The sequence below is a fragment of the Coregonus clupeaformis genome, chromosome 24 (genome assembly GCF_020615455.1).
Source record: "Coregonus clupeaformis isolate EN_2021a chromosome 24, ASM2061545v1, whole genome shotgun sequence".
In the NCBI taxonomy this organism is placed as follows: Eukaryota; Metazoa; Chordata; class Actinopteri; order Salmoniformes; family Salmonidae; genus Coregonus; species Coregonus clupeaformis.
The window spans coordinates 12,827,244-12,849,956 of NC_059215.1; the positions used below are offsets into that span (position 1 = coordinate 12,827,244).

General features: G+C 42.7%; 1 protein-coding gene across 1 annotated transcript in view; it reads left to right on the forward strand.

Moving 5' to 3' along the window:
* LOC121538014 (plexin-A2-like) overlaps nt 1-12,249 on the forward strand; it is a 346,168-nt gene extending 333,919 nt beyond the window's left edge. The window contains exons 28-32 of the mRNA XM_041845745.2: nt 2,431-2,621; nt 3,187-3,356; nt 4,066-4,278; nt 6,768-6,918; nt 11,032-12,249. Of these exons, the coding sequence (XP_041701679.1) occupies nt 2,431-2,621; nt 3,187-3,356; nt 4,066-4,278; nt 6,768-6,918; nt 11,032-11,127 (821 nt within the window). The 3' untranslated portion in view covers nt 11,128-12,249. The remainder of the gene's footprint in view (nt 1-2,430; nt 2,622-3,186; nt 3,357-4,065; nt 4,279-6,767; nt 6,919-11,031) is intronic.
* The last annotated feature ends 10,464 nt before the right edge of the window (nt 12,250-22,713 follow it).

Genomic DNA, 22,713 nt, shown 5'->3' on the forward strand with positions numbered 1-22,713 from the left:
CCTGAACAGTATTCCATTTTCAACAGTATTCCTTCCTGAACAGTATTCCATTCTCAACAGTATTCCGTCCTGAACAGTATTCCATTCTCAACAGTATTCCGTCCTCAACAGTATTCCATCCTCAACTGTATTCCTTCCTGAACAGTATTCCATCCTCAACAGTATTCCTTTCTGAACAGTATTCCATTCTCAACAGTATTCCTTCCTGAACAGTATTCCATTCTCAACAGTATTCCTTCCTGAACAGTATTCAATTCTCAACAGTATTCCTTCCTGAACAGTATTCCATTCTCAACAGTATTCCTTCCTGAACAGTATTCCATTCTCAACAGTATTCCGTCCTGAACAGTATTCCATTCTCAACAGTATTCCGTCCTCAACAGTATTCCATCCTCAACTGTATTCCTTCCTGAACAGTATTCCATCCTCAACAGTATTCCTTCCTGAACAGTATTCCATTCTCAACAGTATTCCTTCCTGAACAGTATTCCATTCTCAACAGTATTCCTTCCTGAGCAGTATTCCATTCTCAAAAGTATTCCGTCCTGAACAGTATTCCGTCCTGAACAGTATTCCGTCCTGAACAGTATTCCATCCTCAACAGTATTCCGTCCTGAACAGTATTCCATCCTCAACAGTATTCCTTCCTGAACAGTATTCCATCCTCAACAGTATTCCTTCCTGAACAGTATTCCATTCTCAACAGTATTCCTTCCTGAACAGTATTCCATTCTCAACAGTATTCCTTCCTGAACAGTATTCCATTCTCAAAAGTATTCCGTCCTGAACAGTATTCCATTCTCAACAGTATTCCTTCCTGAACAGTATTCCATCCTCAACAGTATTCCATCCTCAACAGTATTCCATCCTGTTTTCATAGCTACAAGGGTTGCTTCAATCTGTTTTACTACAAAGAGCTTGTTGAATATTTTACCAAACTCATGAAATAGCAATGAGGCGGTGAATGGGGGTGTTCCTTTTTAGTGTGTGTTTGTGTGTGTGTGTGTGTGTGTGTTTTGTACTGCTTTAGAAAACAGCCGCTCCTCCTCTGGCTCCAGCCCGGTCCCCCATCAATCATAGCCTGGCACAGCGGGCACAGATGTGCCCAACACCCAGCTGATTGATTCATATCAATTTAACGTTCAGCACTTAGCATCTCGCCTCAATTTACCGTGCCAGCAGTCCCCCGCCCCCCAATAACCCGCTACACATTCCCCCCTGACGCCTCACAAACACACACACACACCTGCGGCCCTCACACCCACCTCAGGTAGCCTGAAGCCTGATACAGTGGTTACAGAGCTGAAGACAGAGGGAAGAGAGTAATCTGCCCCCCTGGAGAGGAAGGAGGAAAGAGAGGGGTAGGGACTTGACAGTGGCATAAGATGGGATTTGAGACCTCAATCCACCCCACTGTCACACAGAGATAGAGACATACACACACACCCTGCCAGGCCCAAAGGCCCCCAGGGGCCACCCTAAAGACCCTGTTCACTGCTGCTGGTCTTTAGAACATACCACTTAGAGACGAAAGTCGCTGTAGTGCTCTGGGGCATTGTTGTCCCGCGCTGCCCTTTGAAGCCAGGTGAGAGAGGTCTGACACTGATCTAGAGTCCCACGAGACCTCTCACAGACTCAAAATAGACATACACACACACTGCCGGGAAGGAAATAACTGCTAATTAGGAAGACTGTAGAGGAAGAGAGGAGGAAGAGCACCACTCCTTAGTGTCAAAGGAATGAGGGAACTGAGATGGGAAGGGGGGAGAGAAGAGAGGGCAGACAGGGGAGGATGGCTGGAGTGCTTTACATATTAGACATCTTTTGATACATTGATTAGGACTGTGACTGAGACCCTTACAGTATGGCGACTGCAGGAAAGAGACAATTATGATTCCTTATAAGAGGAGCTAAGGAGAGCCACGTCTCTCTCTCTCTCTCTCTCTCTCTCTGTCTCTCTCTCTCACACATCTATTCAGAGAGAGGGATGACATGAAAGAGAGAGCGAGAGGAAGAGAGAGAGACAGAGAGATGATATGCGAGTGAGAAAGAGTGATATGATAAGAGAGAGAGGGATGATATGAAAGAGAGAGAGAGGGGGAGCTGGGCTGACAGCTGCCCCTCCACTGTCTGGACTTAATGAAATATTAAAGAGGTGCATGGCTCCTTTCATCTTTGGTATTTTATTAGGATCCATCTAGTCTAGTGAAAGGGAGCTGCTCCTGCACTCCAGAGGCCAAACAGACACGTATCAACATCGACGGCCAGCAGACAGACACAGACCTGCAGGCAAATTAGAGCAGAGGTGTGTGTGTGTGTGTGTTACTATTGTATTTCCAAACTGAACAGGACAAGGGAAAAGAGCACAGAACCTGGAACATTTACAAGTGTCTAATTTATCTATTTTTCTCTCTCTCTTTCCCACTCTAGACTCATCCTTCCGGTACACAGGTAGTCCAGACAGTCTGCGTTCCCGTGCCCCTATGATAACCCCTGACCTGGAGAGTGGGGTCAAGGTGTGGCACCTGGTCAAGAACCACGAGCATGGAGACCAGAAGGAGGGAGACCGCGGCAGCAAGATGGTCTCTGAGATATACCTGACCAGGCTGCTGGCCACCAAGGTAACACCCGGCTTAAATACATTTTACATTTTAGTCATTTAGCAGACGCTCTTATCCAGAGCGACTTACAGTTAGTGAATACATATTTTTTTATACTGGCCCCCCGTGGGAATCGAACCCACAACCCTGGCATTGCAAACGCCATGCTCTATCAACTGAGCTACATCCCTGCCGGCCATTCCCTCCCCTACCCTGGACGACGCTGGGCCAATTGTGCGCCGCCCATGAGTCTCCCGGTCGCGGCCGGCTGCGACAGAGCCTGGATTCGAACCAGGATCTCTAGTGGCACAGTTAGCACTGCGATGCAGTGCCTTAGACCACTGAGCCACTCAGGAGTACATAGTAAATACTTCTTTATATACCAACACACTGCATTGTCTCTCCATATTTCAATTATACTACAGTAGTTTACTTTCAGTTCCTGTGGGTATGTTTACATACATTTTACAAAGTGTGGCTAGTGACAGACTTTTGTTTCCCTAGGTTCTTTCCTATTCATTGAGGAAATCAGTTGTTCAGTGAGTTCATGTATGTCTGAACTAGTGTGTCCATTGTTTTTACCCAGGGTACCCTGCAGAAGTTTGTGGACGACCTGTTTGAGACGTTGTTCAGTACCGTCCACCGAGGTAGCGCCCTGCCCCTCGCCATCAAATACATGTTTGACTTCCTGGACGAGCAGGCAGACAAACACGGCATCCACGACCAAGATGTCCGCCACACATGGAAGAGCAACTGGTGAGCAACCTGAAAGATGTAGAATAGGAATGATAGGATGGATCTATAATATGATGTATAATATAGGATGCAATGTGTATCATTGTGTATCACTTAGTTCTACAAAAGAGACATGACTCTAAACTTTATCATAGGACGATACACTGAGTCATCGGTTAGAAACATTCTAAAATATAACAGTACTGGATTCTGCCTGTCTGGAGTTATGAGCCTTAATCTCCTCACTTGAGTGACCCAGAAAGAGGAGAGAAATACAGTACTGATAGTTGGTGGATTCTGGCTCCCAGAGAGTGAAGAAAAATATTGAGAGTGGATTCTGACTGACTCATTCCTTTGCCCTCTCTCTCCCCCCCTCTTTACCTCCCTCTCTCTCTCTCCCCCGCTCTCTCTCCCCCTCTTTACCTCCCTCTCTCTCTCTCCCCCTCTTTACCTCCCTCTCTCTCCCTCTTTACCTCCCTCTCTCTCTCCCCGCTCTCTCTCCCCCTCTTTCCCTCCCTCTCTCTCTCCCCCTCTTTACCTCCCTCTCTCTCCCCCTCTTTACCTCCCTCTCTCTCCCCCTCTTTACCTCCCTCTCTCTCCCCTGCTCTCCCCCTCTTTACCTCCCTCTCTCTCTCCCCCTCTCTCTCCCCCTCTTTACATCCCTCTCTCTCTCCCCCTCTTTACCTCCCTCTCTCTCTCTCTCCCCTTTTTACCCCCCGCTCTCTCTCAGTCTTCCACTGCGGTTCTGGGTGAACGTGATCAAGAACCCCCAGTTTGTGTTTGACATACACAAGAGCAGCATCACAGATGCCTGTCTGTCTGTGGTGGCCCAGACCTTCATGGACTCCTGCTCCACGTCAGAGCACCGCCTGGGCAAGGACTCGCCCTCCAACAAGCTGCTCTACGCTAAAGACATCCCCAACTACAAGAGCTGGGTAGAAAGGTAAGAGTGAGACACCAATATACATTTTCAACAGTGAAGAGGCGACTCCAGGATGCTGACCTTCTAGGCAGAGTTGCAAAGAAAAAGCCATATCTCAGACTGGCCAATAAAAATAAAAGATTAAGATGGGCAGTCTGAGATATGGCTTTTTCTTTGCAACTCTGCCTAGAAGGTCAGCATCCCGGAGTCGCCTCTTCACTGTTGACGTTGAGACTGGTGTTTTGCTGGTACTATTTAATGAAGCTGCCAGTTGAGGACCTGTGAGGCGTCTGTTTCTCAAACTAGACACTCTAATGTATTTGTCCTCTTGCTCAGTTGTGCACCGGGGCATCCTACTCCTCTTTCTATTCTAGTTAGAGCCAGTTTGCGCTGTTCTGTGAAGGGAGTAGTATACAGCGTTGTACGAGATCTTCAGTTTCTTGGCAATTTCTCGCATGGAATAGCCTTCATTTCTCAGAACAATAATAGACTGACGAGTTTCAGAAGAAAGTTATTTGTTTCTGGCCATTTTGAGCCTGTAATTGAACCCACAATTGCTGATGCTCCAGATACTCAACTAGTCTCAAGAAGGCCAGTTTTATTGCTTCTTTAATCAGCACAACAGTTTTCAGTTGTGCTAACATAATTGCAAAAGGGTTTTCTAATGATCAATTAGCCTTTTAAAATGATCAACTTGGATTAGCAAACACAATGTGCCATTGGAACACAGGACTGATGGTTGCTGATAATGGGCCTCTGTACGCCTATGTAGATATTCCATTAAAAATCAGCCGTTTCCAGCTACAATAGCCATTTACAACATTAACAATGTCTACACTGTATTTCTGATCAATTTGATGTTATTTTAATGGACAACAAAATTGCTTTTCTTTAGAAAACAAGGACATTTCTAAGTGACCCCAAACTTTTGAACGGTAGTGTACATTTTTCAAACATTTTCCATCCTGAAAATTAGGAATAAGCAATGGCTTTGAATTCTGGTCAAACAGATGGAAAAGGGGTCTTAGAAATCATCTACCAGAAAAAGTCTTAAAAGGTATTAGAAATACATCAAAACACAATAATGTTGAACTGAAGACCCCTGCCAACTAATATCAACACTTATATGTAGTTTCTGAGAAAATTTTCTGCCTTCTTTTAAGTTTAAGAAACATTGCTTTGTGCCTTGAAATTCTGCTACCTAAAACCCACATATCTTTAAGATATTTTCTAATTTGTCTCCCTCATGAGGAGGGAGGATAATGAAAGTTCACAAAAGTAACAAGTAAAGGTAGACCTATCAATTAGCTATAGTGTTTTTACTGATATCAATTATTTAGTGATCGAATTTCTGAAAAATTGGTAACGGAATTTATGCAATTGAATTGGATACAATTGGAAATCATAGTAGTCACAAATCACAGTTGGGTTCACAAGTTTGGACAGCACAGCACAGTATAGTACAGCACAATAGAGTACAGTAAAGAAAAGTATAGTTCAGTACTGTGCAGTTAGGTAGAGTTCAGTACAGTACACAGTAGATCACACTATAATGTACTGTATTGTACTGTACTATACTCTACTACTGAACTGTACTGTGCTCTACTGTACTCTATTGTACTGAACTCTACTTTACTGTGCTGTACTTTGATGTCCAAACTTGTGAAACATAGACGTCTGTAATTGGTTCAGATTTGGTCCGATCCTGACCAACCAAATTTGGTCTTGTTTGGGGGCAGAGCTCATTAAAATAATAGCAAGTGTGTAGAATAATACCCAAATATGCAAAGGAGGATATGGCATATCTATCTATACCTTTGTGTACCTACAGTATTTAGGATACATCATCATGAAGAAAATCCATAATTGCATTTCTGTGTACAGATCAGGGACCCATGTTGAAATTCCTTTACCACAATTCTGTTACCGGGTGTAAATCCACTTCACTTACTGTAGTTCAATAACCAAAATAGATGTTTTCAAAGTCAATGTGTCATGTCATAGATGACACCACATTCTTTCTGCAGACATCGATGAATCATAATTCGGAGCAGGTATTTAAGAGTTTTTCGAAAAAACGTGGACACATTTTACAAAAATTATGTTACTAAACTTAGCATTTTGCACAGTTCTTCCAGTAAATGTGTTTTTGTAAAATGTTGTGTAAATTGTTAAAAGTAGTCCTTGTGCATAGAGTTTTATATTATAAAAAAATTGAAATCAATGGTTTTTGTTTGGCATACATTGTAATTAAAACATCTGAGTCTCAGCACAATTCTGTTATTGTGGAATTGCCCACATACAATTCTATATCCTTGTTTTCTTACCCCTCACACAAACTGTTCTGGTCCTGGATACACTTGCCGTATATTAAGTATTACGTATGTACTCGTAAAATGTGACTAATATGTAGAAAATGAGCCTCAACTTTCCAGTAAAGCATTTTGGTATAGAATGTGTGGTCTCTGTGCATGTTGATACTGAGTGTCGCCCCCTGTATGTGCCTCCAGGTACTATGCCGACATTAACCGTCTGCCAGCCATCAGTGACCAGGACATGAATGCCTACCTGGCAGAGCAGGCCAGGCTCCACTCCACAGAGTTTAACATGCTCAGTGCTCTTAACGAGATCTACTCCTATGTCTCCAAATACAGCGAGGAGGTGAGTCCTTACACACACATACATTGGGGGAAAAAAGTATTTAGTCAGCCTTAGACCACTGCGCCTGCTCTAGAGGAGATCTGCATGGAGGAATGGGCCAAAATACCAGCAAAAGTGTGTGAAAACCTTGTTAAGACTTACAGAAAACGTTTGACCTGTGTCATTGCCAACAAAGGGTATATAACAAAGTATTGAGAAACGTTTGTTATTGACCAAATACTTATTTTCCACCATAATTTGCAAATAAATTCATAAAAAATCCTACAATGTGATTTTCTGGATTATTTTTTCTCAATTTGTCTGTCATAGTTGACGTGTACCTATGATGAAAATTACAGGCCTCTCTCATCTTTTTAAGTGGGAGAACTTGCACAATTGGTAGCTGACTAAATACTTTTTTCCCCCACTGTATAGACACACACACACACACACACACACACACACACACACACACACACACACACACACTGCAGTGATAGGCATTCTAATAACAGGCTTCACTCAAGGCTAGTTAAAGGTCATTCCTAACTCATTTAGAGTGTTTCTACAACTTTCAGAAAGGCCAAGAGTTTCTCTGATCTGATGGTATTCTTCAAAATAACCATACACCCCACTCCACCACATCACATAACCCACCCGAAGTGCCATATGTCCCGGGCCAGTGAGAGCTGTAGCAGACCTGACTGTGGGTGTATGATATGTGGGGGAGAGACAGGAACAGCGGCTGTACAAGCAGCTCAGCATGCCGCTCCATCCCCTGAGTGGTGTGAAGGAACACAGTCCTGTTCTCTCCCTCTCTCTCTCTCTCTCTCTCTCTCTCTGTGGCTCTCTGGAGCAGAATCAAGACGTGGCAGACCATTTGTCTCAGATCACAGGGAGAGTGGAGAAGGGGGTTGAGGGAAAGAGAGAGAGAGAGAGGGGGGAGAGAGATGGAGAGACAGAAAGAGAGTTAGCGGCAGAGACAGACAGAGAATGAGGGAGGGCAAAGTGAGAGAGAAAGGGAGGAAAAGAGAGAGGGAGAAAGATTAAGGGAGGAGGAGAGAAAGAGAGAGAAGGATTAAGGGAGGAGGAGAGAGAGAGAAAAAGAGAGAGAAAGATTAAGGGAGGAGGAGAGAGAGAGAAAAAGAGAGAGAAAGATTAAGGGAGGAGGAGAGAGGGAGAAAGAGAGAGAAGGATGGGATAGTGCGACAAAGAAGAGACGGAGAGAGGTGAAACAAGGTGGAGAAAGAGAAGGAGAGAGAAGACAGAAAGAGAAAGGGTTCTGTAATGGAGACGTTCCGGCTGTAATGTCAGCAGCTCCTCTGGGAGCCATTAGTCTGACCTTTATATTAGACCACATTTACAAGACTTAGGAGCCCACTCTATTCTCTCTCTCTCGCTTTCTTTTCTTTTTTATCTATCCCTCTTCCACTCGCTCTGTTTCTCTCTTCTATCTCTTCTTTCCTTCCTGCCCTAAGAGCTTGACGCTGCTGTAGCTAGAACTAGCACTCACTTCTAACTCTCTCTCTCAACCTCTCAGAGACCACCTCTTTAACTCTCTCTCTCAACCTCTCAGAGACCACCTCTTTAACTCTCTCTCTCAACCTCTCAGAGACCACCTCTTTAACTGCCACTCTCTATCCTGCACTTTCTTCTCGCTTTGTATCTTCTTTTACCTCATGCTCCTTCCCCACTCTAGCTTTCTTTCGTTCTCACACACACACTCATGCCCTCTCTCTGTCTCTCCTCTCCCTGTCTCTTGAGTGCTTAGGCCCTTATCTGTAGCTGTCAGGGTTGTTTGTTCCTTGCCTGGCTCCTTGTGCGGCCCCTCTATGAACGGGCTAGCGCAATACTAAATGGATTAGGGAGGGAGGGAGGGAGCTGCACCTGCATACAGCACAGCATATTAATAACTGAGTGGTATGAGGAGGAGGAGAGGCTCCGCTGGGCTCTGCTCTGCCAGCCTCTAAGAGTACTTAGGCAGATGAGAGCGAGACAACAGGCAGGGAGTCTACTATGGGACAGATTGCTGGAGCTACAGTGGCTTGCGAAAGTATTCACCCCACTTGGCATTTTTCCTATTTTGTTGCCTTACAACCTGGAATTAAAAAATGTTGGGGGTTTGAATCATTTGATTTACACAACATGCCTACCACTTTGAAGATATAAACAAACAAGACAAAAAAACAGAACACTTGAGCGTGCATAACTATTCACTAACTAATTTCCCTATATTTAGCGCCATCCATCATTCCTTCAATTCTGACCAGTTTCCCAGTCCCTGCCGATGAAAAACTTCCCCACAGCATGATGCTGCCACCACCATGCTTCACTGTGGGGATGGTGTTCTCAGGGTGATGAGAGGTGTTGGGTTTGCGCCAGACATAGCGTTTTCCTTGATGGCCAAAAAGCTCAATTTAAGACTCATCTGACCAGAGTACATTCTTCCATATGTTTGGGGAGTCTCCCACTTGCCTTTTGGAGAACACCAAACGTGTTTGCTTATTTTTTTTCTTTAAGCAATGGCTTTTCTCTGGCCACTCTTCCGTAAAGCCCAGCTCTGTGGAGTGTATGGCTTAAAGTGGTCCTATGGACAGATACTCCAATCTCCGCTGTGGAGCTTTGCAGCTCCTTCAGGGTTATCTTTGGTCTCTTTGTTGCCTCTGATTAATGCCCTCATTGCCTGGTTCGTGAGTTTTGGTGGGCGGCCCTCTCTTGGCAGGTTTGTTGTGGTGCCATATTCTTTCAATTTTTTTATAATGGATTCAATGGTGCTCCGTGTGATGTTCAACGTTTCGGATATTTTTTTATAACCCAACCCTGATCTGTACTTCTCCACAACTTTGTCCCTGACTCGTTTGGAGAGCTCCTTGGTCTTCATGGTGCTGCTTTCTTGGTAGTGCCCCTTGCTTAGTGGTGTTGCAGACTGGGGCCTTTCAGAACAGATGTATATATACTGATATCATGTGACAAATCATGTGACACTTAGATTGCACACAGGTGGACTTTATTTAACTAATTATGTGACTTCTGAAGATAATTGGTTGCACCAGATCTTATTTAGGGGCTTCATAGCAAAGGGGGTGAATACATATGCACGCACCACTTTTCCGTTATTATTTTTTTTGAATTTTTGAAACAAAGTATTTTTTTCATTTCACTTCACCAATTTTGACTATTTTGTGTATGTCCATTACATGAAATCCAAATAAAAATAAATTTAAATTACAGGTTGTAATGCAACAAAATAGGAAAAAATGCCAAGGGGGATGAATACTTTTGCAAGGCACTGTATGTACAGACTGCCAACAGACCCTAAGAGGAACTTCAGTAATGTCCCCACAGTGTGTTTAGCACAATGCCTAGTTATGGCAACAGTTTATTGGCAGCCCTTATTCTTCTTCAATGAACCACTGTTCACATACAATACATTTCTGTCATATAGAAAAGGTAGAGATTTGCTGCATTAGCATTGATCCATACCTTTGATCGATGTCACTGTGTGGCATGTGGCCCATACCTGTGATCTTATTGGGTATTATTTATCCTGTTTGATACAAGCACAAGAAAAAGCGCCGCCAGCCACCGCGGTGTCACACTAATGTAAATACAGCGTGTCTTGATTCTGTGTGACACTGCAGACAGCAGAGAGGAGACCTTGTCGGATTCCCCTTTGAACAAGACTTGACAAATGCCACGTTTACTGAGAGAAAAGCATAAGTTGAAACCGAGAAAGGGCATTATACAAGTTGGATTCCTCGGTTTTGTGCTACCATCTCCAACAGAGACAATGTTATATTCATGAAATAAAAAGCACACATGATCTCACCCATCCAACAGACAGTGAAGTCTGGACCTGTTGCGTGCTGACTGGCACAGACCAGAGTCATATATGAATACTTTATTAAAGTCATTCCTTACCATTCAGTCAACATTGGCTATGTTGTACAGATGTAATTCAGCATTATATGAGCATACTTTAAGCCACCAGCAATTGTCTATTTGTTCTATTTGACATTTTCTTGCAAAAGATTTGCATATGAAGGGTCTTTGCAATTGATGGAGTCCCTGCATGTGGCTTCCGGGTTAGACAACACTAAATCATGTTGTTGTTCTCTCTCTAACCCCTCCCAGATCACCATGGCCCTGGAGCAGGATGAGCAGGCTAGGAAACAGCGTCTGGCCTACAAGGTGGAGCAGCTCATCTCAGCCATGTCCCTGGAGAGTTGAGACAGACCACGGGATTAGACGACTGGACCGGCCAGGGATGTCCATCAGCCACCCAACCAACAGTCCCGATACTCACCATGGGAGGGACAACTAACCACCACGGACCTGGGACCTTTTAAATCCAGAAACAAAGAGTTTAGTTTTTATCTTATTTTCCTCTCATGCCATATTGCTGCCACCTGACTAAAAGCCTCCATAGTCTCTGGAAACATGGATGGTGATGACACCACATACCTCCATAAAGGCTACATGGCATCATTCTTTCCAAAGGATATCATTTTAGTGATGTGTGTATAGCCCTGAAGGAGAGATATGTTGAGAGACAGAACAAACAGAGGGGAGATGTTATAGTCAGATACACTCTCTCTGTCTGCTCAAAACTCACATCAGAGACGCTGAAAGAAGAAGAGAGAGATGGAGGATAAAGACTTCTCATGTTTGATTCCAGAGATATTGTTGCTGAGTTTTGCTTCCAAATTTGTATTTTTGTATGTGTACATTTTGATTTTATTGGTTGCAGTTGAGACATCTTCCTCTTGATACATATATGGACATTGTTGTACTGTACAAAGTCAAAGTCATAGGTTGTGTTATAACATGTGTTATAGGGTGGTGTGGCCATCAGAAAGACATGTCTTGTCCTCTGTTCTCCTCAGATATAATTACCATTCATTATCAACATGATACTCCAGACCAAGTGGACAGAACCCATCTCTGACTGTAACCCATCAGGCCTGTACAGAAACCAACCAAACGCATCCTCATCGTACGAGAGCAAACAGAACTCAGAACAGACCTCCTCTGAAGGGGTCAAAGTTCAACCAGCATGCTTATCGACCCCAAACCCCTTTACTCTGTGTGATAAGAGAAAATCCACAGGTCCACAGAGTATGTAGGGTATAAGGATAAAACAACAACCAGCACCATACTGGTTTGTATAAGAACCTCCTCAGCTGAAACGTAATCTGTATGTACTGTAGGTTGTTTTATACATGTCAATGTATGTGAATGTATAAAAGCAGGTGTGGATTTTTTTTTTTCGTTTGGGTTTGTTTTCTAAACAAAACGCAGTCAGTTGAACAGAACTCTATAAATGGCTAAATCAATGGCCAACTGAACATGTATCCGTCCTAGTCCCTTTGCCCTCTCACAATTGTTTTACCTGTTACCAAATCTCTATCTCTACCATAGGAGGGTGTGTACTATACAAGTCTGTATTGTAGCCGTCGTTGTCGTGGCTACACTGCCCTTAACGAACAAATACCATAATATACTGGAGACTAGATTCTAGAGTCCTGCCAATATGGGGACTGAGGCCGTCCAGCCGGCGGCGGCAGTAGTGAAAACACTCCATAATATAACCACTGTTTGTATCGCTTTTGGGGATCGGATCAAGTGTGTGTGTAAAACTTGCATGCATCGTATCACATCAGAAGAAGTGTTTTCAAAGTCCATCTTTGTTTTTTTAAGTGCCAATGGATCAGGCTAGCTGGAGATGGCCAGCAGCTAAATGTTAGCAGACGTTAGTTTTCTACCCAACTACTACACCAACAACGTCTTTCTAAAAGACAGCACGAAGAAGCCTGTGTGGGTCTAGTTTGAGTAAGTGCCAAAAGATCCTGTCGTTTTAAATGATTCACTGGTGTCCAAATCGGTTAATGCTTTACAGAGGGAGCCAGCCAAGCCCTCAAACTGAAGTAGAGTCTGTAGAGAGGTGCTCATGTAACTGGAAGCTTGTGAACAGGCAGCAGGTATGAAGGAAGGTACTGTAGAAGGCTCAGGAGAGCGACAACTCAGTATAATAGTTACTTGCCCTTTTTTGTTTTGGGCAAGAAGAAAATATCTCAACCGCAAGCATGGACAAAAGAGGATATAACTGTCAAACATAATGCATGTTACATTACCAGGTAGATCTTTGGTAAGATTGGATTGTCCTGTACCAAACTAAACCCATTCATGAAAGGATATATAGACTGACTTCCAGTGAGGAATAAGAGGGAACCTTACATGTACTTGTCATAGCTGGATGACCATATACTGTAGATTCGACCTTCTGGATTAGTGACCACCACCATTGTGTTTTCTCCAGACTTCGATGTTTGCTCATTGTTTACATCAAGTACTTGAAACTAGATAGTATTAAAGGTGTACAGTATAATTACATTATTTATGGATGGAGAAAATATAACACCAATGTTGATGGATGAAAGGTGCTTATTATTTTTTCTGTGGCCTTAGAACTCCAAATGAACCAACCATAAAACCACTGAGTTCTCCTGATTCTTGTTCACCACTTCAACACTAATCTGCAGCCTCTGTCGGCTCCATTTTGTTGAATTTGACACTGTCCTTTTGATAAGGTACCTGGCCTGCCACGGTGTGTAAAGAAGTGAAAGGAAAGGTGAAGAGGGTATGACCTGGTACTGTACAGGCAGGTGGGCGGTGATTCAGTCGTCTCGCCAGAGCTGTTTGAAGAGTAGAGCTCAGTCAGAAATGAGAGAGAGAAACCCCTTTATAAAAAATTAATTTTTTTTACTTTTTCTCCCCAATTTCGTGATATCCAATTGGTAGTTACAGTCTTGTCCCATCGCTGCAACTCCCATGCGGACTCAGGAGAGGCAAAGGTCGAGAGCCATGCGTTCTCCGAAACACGACCCTGCCAAGCCGCACTGCTTCTTGACACACTGCTCGCTGAACCCGGAAGCCAGCCGCACCAATGTGTCGGAGGAAACACCGTACAACTGGCGACCATGTCAGCGTGCATGTGCCCGGCCTGCCACAGGAGTCACTAGAGCGTGATGGGACAAGGACATCCGGCCAAACCCTCCCCTAACCCGGACGACGCTGGGCCAATTGTGCGCCGCCTCATGGGTCTCCCGGTCGCGGCTGGCTGCAACACAGCCCAGGATCGAACCCAGATCTGTAGTGATGCCTCAAGCACTGCGATGCAGTGCCTTAGACCGCTGCGCCACTCGGGAGGCCCTGAGAAACCCCTTTAGCACTAGTTTCCTGCTTTGAAGCAGTGCTTTGATCTGAGTGTAGTTGTGTGATCAGGAGATAGATGAGAAAACACATCAAAACTGGTAAAGAGAAATGCAGGGAGACCACATGATTGGCATGGTATTAATGTCTCCAGCTAAGGGGGGTGGATGGGTATAGGGCGAGAGAGGGGGCTGTCTGTTGGACCCCTGGTAAGCAGTAACTGCTCCTGCCCAATACAAATACTGTGTCTATAGGTACACTCTAAATATACACACAGACACTCATGCTCAAATATACCTTGTATATTCCATGTGATGAAACTTTCCTCCTATACTGTCTGTCTTACACTATATTCGCCATAGTAGTAACGGATTAAAGGCCCAAGGCAGCCGTTTTTATCTCAATATCAAATCATTTCTGGGTAACAATTAAGTACCTTACTCAATCAAAATGGTCAAAAAGAAAACAAAATAACTTCTAACAAAAGCAATTTCTCAAGCAAGAATTTTGCTAGGATTGTCTGGGAGTGGTCTGAGTTGGGAGGGGGAAACTGAAAACTAGCTGTTATTGGCAGAGAGGTTTGGAACTCTTTCTTATTGGTCTATTAACCAATTTCCCACCTGGTGATGTCACAGGCAGGCCAAAACCAACACGTTTTTGTCTGCACTGGGCCTTTAAAGGAAAAAATAGGGATTTGACTTGAACAAAGTTTTCTTTTCTCTTGAGGGATCTTTATTTTATGCTCTGTTTTTGATTTGTCTTTATTTTCATAAACTACCATTCACTGTTTTTGCATCACTGTTCTTAAAATTCTGAATCCAACCTTGTCTTCTGGCCAGCATGCCATAACCCCATTATATTACTAGTCTAAAAGGAAATAATTTCTCACATCGTATTATTCCTTAAATCTTAACTCACATCTGTCTGCATCTTCTTCCATTTTGTTTTGTGAAAGAGATTTTAATTGATTTTAACAGATTGATTTCATACTATACACTTTTGTATTTCTTGGGAGATGATGACATTCAATGAGAAATGAAAAGGTTACGTTTTTATAATTATGTTTCGTTTACCATTCTGCAGCGCATAATTTAATTTCACAGCCAGTTAGTGGTCTCTGAGACATGTTGCAGTTGATACACGTTGGCGATAGAATATTATTAAACGGCAACTTCATTTCCACTACAGAAGAGATAGGACCTAATTGAAGAAGATTGTGCACGTTTCTGCTCTTGGCGCTGTAGGTGATGTATTGATGGGTTTACTGGCAGGTTTCATTACTTACAGAAAAACAAGATAATTATTCACCTTTTTTATTTTCTCATGATGTCAGTCGGAGGAATTGAAAATCAGATTAGTATTATTCTCTTCATGTCAAAAATATCACAGAATATTAAATGTGTCCTTCTTCCATTCTTAACACAACACAATGTAGACAACCCTTTGTAGACACTGGAGCTCTGTAATATAGTCAATACAAATGATGACGATGAGAATAATAATAATGGCTGTCCTTGTTGTTTGATAAAAGTGTTGTGAAAATTGTAAGAAAGTTAAAAGTATTTAAAGAAGTTGTTCTTGTTTTTTTTATTTGCTTTGGTTTTGTTATGATAATATATTATTGTGTACCTATTGTAAATATGAAGCACACCTATTTTGCAAGCCAAGGATTCACTTTGTACTGTTGTTATATATAAATAAACTTTGCTGGTTAAAAAACACAGAGCTGAAATACACTGCCTTGTCTGATTGACATGAGAAGAAACAAACTGCCTCCGAGGATCAGACTAGGAGAATCCTGGGCAAGCATACTGTATGCGTTAGCTACAGTACAACAGATAGAGGTAGTCAGAAGTGGGAGATATTAGGGCAGGGAATTGCCAGGGACCTCACAATACGATATTATCATTATATGTAGGTGCCGATACGATATGTATTGTGATTCTCACGATTCTATATGTATTGGCCCAGTACATCACTGGGGCCAAGCTTCCTGCCATCCAGGACCTACAGTGAGGGAAAAAAGTATTTGATCCCCTGCTGATTTTGTACGTTTGCCCACTGACAAAGACAGGCGGTGTCAGAGTCATAGACTGTTCTCTCTGCTACCGCACGGCAAGCGGTACCGGAGCGCCAAGTCTAGGACCAAAAGGCTCCTTAACAGCTTCTACCCCCAAGCTATGACAGCTGAACAATTAATCAAATGGACACCCAGATTATTTACATTGACACCCCTCCCCCCTTTGTTTTTACACTGCTGCTACTCGCTGTTTATTATCTATGCATAGGCACTTTACCCCTACCTAAATGTACAAATTACCTCGACTAACCTGTAACCCCGCACATTGACTCGGTACCGGTACCCAATGTATATACAGTGAGGGAAAAATGTATTTGATCCCCTGCTGATTTTGTACGTTTGCCCACTGACAAAGAAATGATCAGTCGATAATTTTAATGGTAGGTTTATTTGAACAGTGAGAGACAGAATAACAACAACAAAAATCCAGAAAAACACATGTCAAAAATGTTATAAATTGATTTGCATTTTAATGAGGGAAATAAGTATTTGACCCCCTCTCAATCAGAAAGATTTCTGGCTCCCAGGTGTCTTTTATACAGGTAACGAGCTGAGATTAGGAGCACACTCTTAAAGGGAGTGCTCCTAATCTCAGCTTGTTACCTGTATAAAAGACACCTGTCCACAGAAGCAATCAATCAATCAGATTACAAACTCTCCACCATGGCCAAGACCAAATAGCTCTCCAAGGATGTCAGGGACAAGATTGTAGACCTACACAAGGCTGGAATGGGCTACAAGACCATCGCCAAGCAGCTTGGTGAGAAGGTGACAACAGTTGGTGCGATTATTCGCAAATGGAAGAAACACAAAATAACTGACAATCTCCCTCGGCCTGGGGCTCCATGCAAGATCTCACCTCGTGGAGTTGCAACGATCATGAGAATGGTGAGGAATCAGCCCAGAACTACACGGGAGGATCTTGTCAATGATCTCAAGGCAGCTGGGACCATAGTCACCAAGAAAACAATTGATAACACACTACGGCGTGAAGGACTGAAATCCTGCAGGGCCCGCAAGGTCCCCCTGCTCAAGAAAGCACATATACAGTGGGGAAAAAAAGTATTTAGTCAGCCACCAATTGTGCAAGTTCTCCCACTTAAAAAGATGAGAGAGGCCTGTAATTTTCATCATAGGTACACGTCAACTATGTCAGACAAATTGAGGAAAAAATTTCCAGAAAATCACATTGTAGGATTTTTTATGAATTTATTTGCAAATTATGGTGGAAAATAAGTATTTGGTCACCTACAAACAAGCAAGATTTCTGGCTCTCACAGACCTGTAACTTCTTCTTTAAGAGGCTCCTCTGTCCTCCACTCGTTACCTGTATTAATGGCACCTGTTTGAACTTGTTATCAGTATAAAAGACACCTGTCCACAACCTCAAACAGTCACACTCCAAACTCCACTATGGCCAAGACCAAAGAGCTGTCAAAGGACACCAGAAACAAAATTGTAGACCTGCACCAGGCTGGGAAGACTGAATCTGCAATAGGTAAGCAGCTTGGTTTGAAGAAATCAACTGTGGGAGCAATTATTAGGAAATGGAAGGCATACAAGACCACTGATAATCTCCCTCGATCTGGGGCTCCACGCAAGATCTCACCCCGTGGGGTCAAAATGATCACAAGACCGGTGAGCAAAAATCCCAGAACCACACGGGGGACCTAGTGAATGACCTGCAGAGAGCTGGGACCAAAGTAACAAAGCCTACCATCAGTAACACACTACGCCGCCAGGGACTTAAATCCTGCAGTGCCAGACGTGTCCCCCTGCTTAAGCCAGTACATGTCCAGGCCCGTGCTAGAGTGCATTTGGATGATCCAGAAAAGGGATTGGGAGAATGTCATATGGTCAGATGAAACCAAAATAGAACTTTTTGGTAAAAACTCAACTCGTCGTGTTTGGAGGACAAAGAATGCTGAGTTGCATCCAAAGAACACCATACCTACTGTGAAGCATGGGGGTGGAAACATCATGCTTTGGGGCTGTTTTTCTGCAAAGGGACCAGGACAACTGATCCGTGTAAAGGAAAGAATGAATGGGGCCATGTATCGTGAGATTTTGAGTGAAAACCTCCTTCCATCAGCAAGGGCATTGAAGATGAAACGTGGCTGGGTCTTTCAGTATGACAATGATCCCAAACACACCGCCCGGGCAACGAAGGAGTGGCTTCGTAAGAAGCATTTCAAGGTCCTGGAATGGCCTAGCCAGTCTCCAGATCTCAACCCCATAGAAAATCTTTGGAGGGGAGTTGAAAGTCTGTGTTGCCCAGCGACAGCCCCAAAACATCACTGCTCTAGAGGAGATCTGCATGGAGGAATGGGCCAAAATACCAGCAACAGTGTGTGAAAACCTTGTGAAGACTTACAGAAAACATTTGACCTGTGTCATTGCCAACAAAGGGTATATAACAAATTATTGAGAAACTTTTGTTATTGACCAAATACTTATTTTCCACCATATTCTGCAAATAAATTCATAAAAAATCCTACAATGTGATTTTCTGGATTTTTTTTCCTCATTTTGTCTGTCATAGTTGACGTGTACCTATGATGAAAATTACAGGCCTCTCTCATCTTTTTAAGTGGGAGAACTTGCACAATTGGTGGCTGACTAAATACTTTTTTTCCCCACTGTACATGCCCGTCTGAAGTTTGCCAATGAACATCTGAATGATTCAGAGGAGAACTGGGTGAAAGTATTGTGGTCAGATGAGACCAAAATGGAGCTCTTTGGCATCAACTCAACTCGCCGTGTTTGGAGGAGGAGGAATGCTGCCTATGACCCCAAGAACACCATCCCCACCGTCAAACATGGAGGTGGAAACATTATGCTTTGGGGGTGTTTTTCTGCTAAGGGGACAGGACAACTTCACTGCATCAAAGGGACTATGGACGGGGCCATGTACCGTCAAATCTTGGGTGAGAACCTCCTTCCCTCAGCCAGGGCATTGAAAATGGGTCGTGGATGGGTATTCCAGCATGACAATGACCCAAAACATACGGCCAAGGCAACAAAGGAGTGGCTCAAGAAGAAGCACATTAAGGTCCTGGAGTGGCCTAGCCAGTCTCCAGACCTTAATCCCATAGAAAATCTGTAGAGGGAGCTGAAGGTTCGAGTTGCCAAACATCAGCCTTGAAACCTTAATGACTTGGAGAAGATCTGCAAAGAGGAGTGGGACAAAATCCCTCCTGAGATGTGTGCAAACCTGGTGGCCAACTACAAGAAACGTCTGACCTCATTGATTGCCAACAAGGGTTTTGCCACCAAGTACTAAGTCATGTTTTGCAGTGGGGTCAAATTTCCCTCATTAAAATGCAAATCAATTTATAACATTTTTGACATGCGTTTTTCTGGATTTTTTTGTCGTTATTCTGTCTCTCACTGTTCAAATAAACCTATCATTAAAATTATAGACTGATCATGTCTTTGTCAGTGGGCAAACGTGCAAAATCAGCAGGGGATCAAATAATTTTTTCCCTCACTGTAGCCGCGTTATTGTTATTTTATTGTGTTACTTTTCATTTTAAATTTTTCTTTAGTTTAATTAGTAAATATTTAAAAAGAAGATGGAGAACAAGCTATAGGATGAAAAATTCCAGCGTTTTGGCGCACAACTGACTAGTGATAAGTAATGCTACCTACAGTATGGTGGGGGGGGTTTAGTCTGCCCGTCGGCCTGGCTGAATTTCAGAGAACATAGAGACCCCCATCTTGGCGGTGTGGAGAGATTTTTAGCATTTTTAAGCCAGTTTTCTGCTATGATACACATTTCTCCATGGAGCTGAGAGAAATATTTGCAGTTTTAAAGCTAATTTCCTGCAATTCTACATACAGTGCCTTCAGAAAATATTCATTCCCTTTGACTTATTCCACATTCTGTTGTGTTAAAGCCTGAATTCAAAATGGATTAAAAACCATTTTTCTCCCTCATTTACACACAATACCCTATAATGACAAAGTGAAAACGAGTTTTTAGAAATGTTTGCAAATTTATTTAAAATGAAATACAGAAATATCCCCTTTACATAAGTATTCACACCTCTGAGTCAATACATGTTAGAATCACCTTTGTCAGCGATTACAGCTGTGAGTCGTTCTGGGTGAGTCTTTGCACACCGGCATTGTACAATATTTGCACTTTATTCTTAAAAAAATTATTCAAGCTGTCAAGTTCGTTGTTGATCATTACTAGACAACCATTTTCAAGTCTTGCCATAGATTTTCAAGCTGATTTAAGTCAAATCTGTAACTAGGCCACTCAGGAACATTCAATGTCGTCTTAGTAAGCAACTCCAGTGTATATTAGGCCTTGTGTTTTAGCTTATTGTCCTGCTGAAAGGTGAATTTGTCTCCCAGTGTCTGTTGAAAAGCAGACTAAACCAGGTTTTCCTCTAGGATATTGCCTGAGCTTAGCTCTATTTCATTTATTTTTATTTAAAAAACTCCCTAGTCCTTGCCGATGACAAGCATACCCATAACATGATACAGCCACCACTATGCTTGAAAATATGAAGAGTGGTACTCAGTGATGTGTTGTGTTGGATTTGCCCCAAACATGACGCTTTGTATTCAGGAGCTAAAATGTATTTATTTTCTGCATTTTTAGCAGATTTACTTTAGTATAGGGTCCCCCAACTGGCGGGCCGCGGGTGTTTTTATTCCCCCAGTTTCGGAGCAAAACATTTAATATATACAGTTGAAGTCGGAAGTTTACATACACTTAGGTTGGAGTCATTAAAACACGTTTTTCAACCACTACACACATTTCTTGTTAACAAACTATAGTTTTGGCAAGTCGGTTAGGACATCTACTTTGTGCATGACAAGTAATTTTTCGAACAATTGTTTACAGACAGATTATTTCACTTATAATTCACTGTGTAACAATTCCAGTGGGTCAGAAGTTTACATACACTAAGTTGTCTGTGCCTTTAAATAGCTTGGAAAATTCCAGAAAATGATGTCATGGCTTTAGAAGCTTCTGATAGGCTAACTGACATCATTTGAGTCAATTGGAGGTGTATCTGTGGATGTATTTCAAGGCCTACCTTCAAACTCATTGCATCTTTGCTTGACATCATGGGAAAATGAAAATAAATCAAATTGTAGACCTCCACAAGTCTGGTTCATCCTAGGGAGCAATTTCCAAACGCCTGAAGGTACCACGTTTATCTGTACAAACAATAGTACGCAAGTATAAACACCATGGGATCACGCAGCCATCTTACCGCTCAGGAAGGAGACGCATTCTGTCTCCTAGAGATGAACGTACGTTGGTGCGAAAAGGGCAAATCAATCCCAGAACAACAGCAAAGGACCTTGTGAAGATGCTGGAGGAAACAGGTACAAAAGTATCTATATCCACCGTAAAACAAGTCATATATCGATATAACCTGAAAGGCCAATCAGTAAGGAAGAAGCCACTGCTCCAAAACCGCCATAAAAAAAGCCAGACTACAGTTTGCAACTGCACATGGGGACAAAGATCGTACTTTTTGGAGAAATGTCCTCTGGTCTGATGAAACAAAAATAGAACTGTTTGGCCCAAATTGACCATCATTATGTTTGGAGGAAAAAGGGGGACGCTTGCAAGCCGAAGAACACCATCACAACCGTGAAGCACGGGGTTGGCAGCATCATGCTGTGGGGGTGCTTTGCTGCAGGCGGGAATGGTGCACTTCACAAAATAGATGGCATCATGAGGAAGGAAAATTATGTGGATATATTGAAGCAACATCTCAAGACATCAGTCAGGAAGTTAAAGCTTGGTCGCAAATGGGTCTTCCAAATGGATGATGACCCCAAGCATACTTCCAAAGTTGTGGCAAAATGGCTTACGGACAACAAAGTCAAGGTATTGGAGTGGCCATCACAAAGCCATGACCTCATTCCTATAGAAAATATGTTGGCAGAACTGAAAAGGCGTGTGCGAGCAAGGAGGCCTACAAACCTGACTCAGTTACACCAGCTCTGTCAGGAGGAATGGGCCAAAATTCACCCAACTTATTGTGGGAAGCTTGTGGAAGGCTACCCGAAACGTTTGACCAAAGTTAAACAATTTAAAGGAAATGCTACCAAATACTAATTGAGTGTATGTAAACTTCTGACCCACTGGGAATGTGATGAAAGAAATAAAAGCTGAAATAAATCATTCTCTCTATTATTATTCTGACATTTCACATTCTTAAAATAAAGTGGTGATCCTAACTTACCTAAGACAGGGAATTTTTACTAGGATTAAATATCAGGAATTGTGAAAAACTGAGTTTAAATGTATTTGGCTAAGGTGTATGTAAACCTCCGACTTCAACTGTAAATAAAAGCTGAAATAAACCATTCTCTCTACTATTATTCTGACATTTCACATTCTTAAAATAAAGTGGTGATCATAATTGTGAAAAACTTTTGACTGGTAGTGTATATACAGTGGGGGAAAAAAGTATTTAGTCAGCCACCAATTGTGCAAGTTCTCCCACTTAAAAAGATGAGAGAGGCCTGTAATTTTCATCATAGGT